General features: G+C 53.0%; 1 protein-coding gene across 3 annotated transcripts in view; it reads right to left on the bottom strand.

Moving 5' to 3' along the window:
- Positions 1-5,233, bottom strand: part of PCGF3 (polycomb group ring finger 3) — a 65,715-nt gene that overhangs the window by 6,860 nt on the left and 53,622 nt on the right. For 2 of the 3 annotated variants that reach the window (XM_032253868.1, XM_032253866.1), the window contains exon 9: positions 3,304-3,441. In XM_032253868.1, coding sequence (XP_032109759.1) covers positions 3,304-3,441 — 138 coding nt within the window. Of the gene's footprint in view, positions 1-264; positions 1,028-3,303; positions 3,442-5,233 lie in introns of those variants that run through there. The other variant, XM_032253867.1, reaches the window with a different exon arrangement.

Genomic DNA, 5,233 nt, shown 5'->3' with positions numbered 1-5,233 from the left:
TATTCCGACTGCTCGTTTCTTTTCAGTGCTGGGTAATGTTCCTCTACGGATGCACCACAGTCTATTCCGACTGCTCGCTTCTTTTCAGTGCTGGGTAGTATTCCTCTATGGACGTACCACAGTCTATTCCGACTGCTCGTTTCTTTTCAGTGCCAGGTAATGTTCCACTATGGACGCACCACAGTCTATTCCGACCGCTCGTTTCTTTTCAGTGCTGGGTAATGTTCCTCTACGGATGCACCACAGTCTATTCCGACCGCTCGCTTCTTTTCAGTGCCGGGTAGTATTCCTCTACGGACGCACCACAGTCTATTCCGACTGCTTGCTTCTTTTCAGTGCCGGGTACTATTCTTCTACGGACGTACCACAGTCTATTCCGACTGCTCGCTTCTTTTCAGTGCTGGGTAGTATTCCTCTACGGACGTACCACAGTCTATTCCGACTGCTCGTTTCTTTTCAGTGCCAGGTAATGTTCCACTATGGACGTACCACAGTCTATTCCGACCGCTCGTTTCTTTTCAGTGCTGGGTCATATTCCAGCATGGATGCACCACAGTTTATTTACCCACTCATCTACTGAAGGACATCTTAGTTGCTTCTGAGTTTTGGCAATTATGAAGAAAGCTGTTATAAACTGCCATGTGCCAGTTTTGGTGTGGGCAGATTTCACATCGGTAAACAGCAAAGGGCATGGCTGCTGGTGGTTTATGAAGAGTGTGTTTTGTTTTGTCAGCATCTGTCAAGCTGTCCTCCACAGGGGCTGCACGTGCTGCCTCCCGCAGGAATGAACCTGTGTTCCTGGCGTTTGCAGACGAGTTGTCAGTGCTTGGGATTATGGTCATTCTACGGGGTGCGCATAGTGCCCCATGGTTTTACTTGTGTTTCCCATGGTGTTACATTTCTTCAGATTCCTCCCTTGGTTAGACTGATGCACCCCATCTGCCTGAGTGGCTGGGTTGGCAGGCTCTGAGAGGCACAGTCTCAGCAACAACGAAAACCTCTCACTCTTCCCTCGGAGGAACCAGCCCTGTACAGGGAAATGGCCACCTCTTCCCCACTGCCCTGCAGCTTCCCACTCCACCTCATGTGAACATCCAAGGACTTTCTTGGCCCGCTCCATCCCCAGCTACCATCCATCTTTTCTGTTTTGCTACACAGAAAAGCAAACAAAACAACAGAAACTTAGCCAAAAGCCTTTCTCCATTTCCTCCTCCCCCTTCCCCACCATGTTCTGGTTTCTCCCCAGGCTCTAGGCAGCCCATGCTCACCAAGTCTCCCCCACCCCGTGTCTGCTGTCCGTATCCCTGGCCAACCTGTGGGACACTCAAGGCTGGCACTGGCTCCTGACGAGTCCATGAAGGCCCTGACACTCCCAGACTCTGCTCTGTGTCACGAGAACAGCCCACCCACCCTGTCCTGAGACGCCATACCCCCTGCCAAGCAGCCCCAGCCCTGCAGGCGTTCCAAACCCCTTCCTTTTCTCTGCGTCGCAGCACAAATGCATCAGCAACTTATTGCGGTTTTCTCTGAATTAGTCTCCTGGGGCTACCATGGAAATTACCACAAGGACGGCAGTGGCTTCAACCAGCAGAAATGTACTCAGCCCTGGAGCCCATAGGGCCGCTCCCTCTACAGGCTCCTGGGAGAAGCACAGTCCATTCTGTGCTACTGCCACAGAACGCCACACACTGGGGATTTATGAAAAATAGAAATTTATTTCGGCACAGTTCTGGAAGCTGGGGCATTCAAGGTCACCACATTGCCACCTATGAGGGCCTCTGCTGCAAGAGAGAGAACCCACGCCGGCCAGCCCTTTCCACAGCAGCATTAATCTGTGCGTGGGGCAGGTCCTGAGGGCCTGAGCCCCTCCCCAAGGCCCTAACTTCCAACACTGTCCACTGGGGATGGAGCTTCCAACATAAGAATCTGGGGGATGCCTTCGAACCACAGTAGGGGAGCCTGCCCTGGCTTCCAGCTGCTGGTGGCCCAGGTGCTATCTGGCTCGCCTTGAGGCTGCCTTGCTCCAGCCTCCACTCTGTTCTCCACTCCAGCCTCCATTCCAGCCTCCACTCCAGCCTCCATTCTGTCCTCACCAGGGCCTCCTGTTCTCTATGCCTGGAGTCTTTCTCTGCCTCACTTGTTGTCATGAGATTTAGGCTCCACTCAGATATTCCAGGATTATTCCATATCAGAATCCTTCACTTAACTACATCTACAAAGATCCTTTTCCAAATAAGGTCCCATTGGCAGGCTTCAGGGGTGAGGATGTGGCTTATCTTTTGGGGCCACTGCTGAGCCCATTGCAGCTCCAGAGAGCATCTCCAGTGTGTCCACTTCTCCACCCTGACCACCCCACCACAGTCCTCTCCTGCGTCCGTTTCTGCACAGCCTGAGTGATTTTTCAAAAACGACCGCTCAGACCTACACTCCTGCCCACAGCTGTCAGAGCCTTCTCTCTGTGCAGAGCTGGACCCCTCAGACCCACACTCCTGCTCAGAGCCACCAGTGCCTTCTCTCCATGCGGAGGTGGACCCTGCTGGCGCCTGCATCTTGGCAGTGTCACTGCCTTGGGGGCTCACAGGGACCTGTGCTGGTATGTTCATGGTGCGCTGGCCACTGAGTCCGCCTCACGCCAGCACTCCATCTCCTTACCCACCACAGCCTGGAAGGGTCCTCCCTCTCTCCATCTGCCCATGTCTCTCCTTTTGAAATTAAACAACAGAATTTCTCAGCCTGGCATGGTGGCTCATGCCTGTAATCCCAGCACTTTGGGAGGCCGAGACGGGTGGATTATGAAGTCAGGAGTTTGAGACCAGCCTGGCCAACATGGTGAAACTCCATCTCTACAAAAAAATACAAAAATTAGCTGGTGTGGTGGGGCGCATCTGTAATCCCAGCTACCTGGGAGGCTGAGGCAGGAGAATCATTTGAACTCAGGAGGCAGAGGTTGCAGTGAGCCGAGATCACACCACTACACTGCAGTCTGACGACAGAGACTCCCTCTCAAAACACACACACACACACACACCCCCAAAACAGTTTCTTGCTGTAAGGAAAACCTTTATGTATTTTAAAACAGTCTCATCAACCCGCCCCAGTTCTCACTTCCACTCACAGTGACCCTGAACGGTCCCGTCTCCTACCCCACTTCCTGGTGGACAGGCAAAACAAACTGATTTTTTTCTGGTTAAAATCTCCAAAGTTGTTAAAAAAAAAACGCAACAGCCCAAAGAATATTACAAGTGTCGCTTTTACAAGTAAGAGAGAACTTGTGACAGTTTCCACTCAGGGCCCGGCGCTCACCTCGTTGAAGGACGACAGGTTCAGCTTTTTGGCGATGAACTTCTTGAGGTGCAGGACGGTGGCCTGGGCGGAGCAGCGGATCCACTTGCGCTTCAGGCCCCGCAGCTTGCTGCTGTTGCACTCCAGGCAGATGCTCACCTGCGGGAAGGGCGGGGTGAGGCCGGCGCAGCAGCAGGACTCCCCTGGCGGTTCTGGACGCCTCCTCACACATACTTCACTAACTCCTCAATCTGGCACTGCGGACCTTTGTGAGGTCAGACATCTATTTGACTCCAACACTGCAGAAAAAGAATCTTACATACCTTATCTGAAAACCTGTTTATCATCTGCTTGCCACTTTGCGAAATCTAAGCTCGCCCTGTTAATTCTATTAACAGAATATTTGAAAGTTAACCCCCGGGGTTATTTATGCATCGCAGGCACTGAGTTCTTGGTATCCAGCTACGCCTGTCCAGGCAGCTGCTGGCTGCTGGGTGCTGGGTCACCTGCCTCCTGACAACAGAGGACAGACAGGGCAAAGAGAAGTGGGTATCCCGGGTCTGCGAATGTACTCGGGAGGCAGCAGTGTCTGCAGGAGACAACAGGGAAAAGCCCTGAGCAGAGTCACAAGTAGAAGGTCACAGCTGCCTTCCAGATGACCAGCAGTGTGGCAGGAAACCCGCAGGATAAAGTTAACTGAAGGTGACTGTGGAGTCCCAGCAGCACGGGCACCCAGCAGTACGAAAGGGAATCTTCCCAGGACAAGGCTTCACCCCAGGGCCCAGACGCTGGGCCCCCCAAGATGTGCCTGGCAAGGAAGAGGAAGGGCAGTGCTCACAGCAAACACTTCAGCAGGTGGGGCTGCAACAAAGGACACAACCAGGCCCTAAAAATGCAGTGGAATGATGGACGGGTAACGGAAATATGTGTGTCTAAAATCATAAAAGATAAAAAAAAGGGGGGACAACAGGGTACAGACAGAAGGGTGTTGAAGTTAACCAGACGCAACTTCTAAAGATAAAAACACTTTGACCAAAACTAACATCTCAGTGGATGGCTGAACCAACCTCACCTGAGAACTGATTAATGTCCTAAAAAAAGTCACTTAAGGAAGTTACCCATGTGGAGTAGAGACAAGACTAAGAGAAAGGAGGAAGACCGGAGTCCCAGAGGAAGGGGCAGAAAGGAAGTGTTAAGAAACAGCGACTGAGAATTTCCCACAGTGACCAACAGATCCTCAGATTCAGGAAGCAAAAGAATCCAAAACAAAAGAAATATGCCTATACGGTGCAATGACTGAGCACAACCCACTGCAGGTCCCCCCAAGAGCCACCGAGAAGAAAGGTGGATTCTGTGCAAAGAGCGAGAGAGGTCCTCACTCCGGGGTGAGGATGAAAGGAAAGGAGGCTGCAAGCATGGGGACAAAGACCCGGAGTCCGCAGGAGGAAGAACTCAGGAGAGGAGCATCACAGGGAGGAAGACCCAGAATTCGGAGACAGAAGAACTCGGGAGAGAAGCAGTGTGGGGAGAAAGACCTGGAGTCGTAAAGGAGAAGAACTCGGGAGAGGAGCAGAGCGGGGAGAAAGACGGCGTCGGTGGGGGGAGTGGGGAAGGAACTGAGGAGTGGGGCAGCGAGGGAAGAAAGATCCAGAGTCCAGAGAGAGAACTGGGGAGAGGGGCAGAGCAGAGAGAAAGACCCGGAGTCCAGAGGAAGAACAACTGGGGAAGGAGCAGCACCGGGAGGAAGACCCAGAGTCCGGAGGGAGAAGAGCGCGGGAGAGGAGCAGCACAGAGATAAAGACTCCGAGTCCAGAGAAGAACTCGGGAGACGAGCAGCACGGGGAGAAGACCTGGAGTCCGGAGACAGAACTCGGGAGAGGAGCAGCACCGGGAGGAAGACCCAGAGTCCGGAGGGAGAAGAGCGCGGGAGAGGAGCAGCACAGGGAGAAAG

Source organism: Sapajus apella, unplaced genomic scaffold, assembly GCF_009761245.1.
Source record: "Sapajus apella isolate SASKATOON/1434 unplaced genomic scaffold, GSC_monkey_1.0 scaffold85, whole genome shotgun sequence".
Taxonomy (NCBI): domain Eukaryota; kingdom Metazoa; phylum Chordata; class Mammalia; order Primates; family Cebidae; genus Sapajus; species Sapajus apella.
The sequence above is the reverse complement of the archived record's forward strand: the minus strand, read 5'-3'. Positions and strand labels throughout refer to the sequence as shown.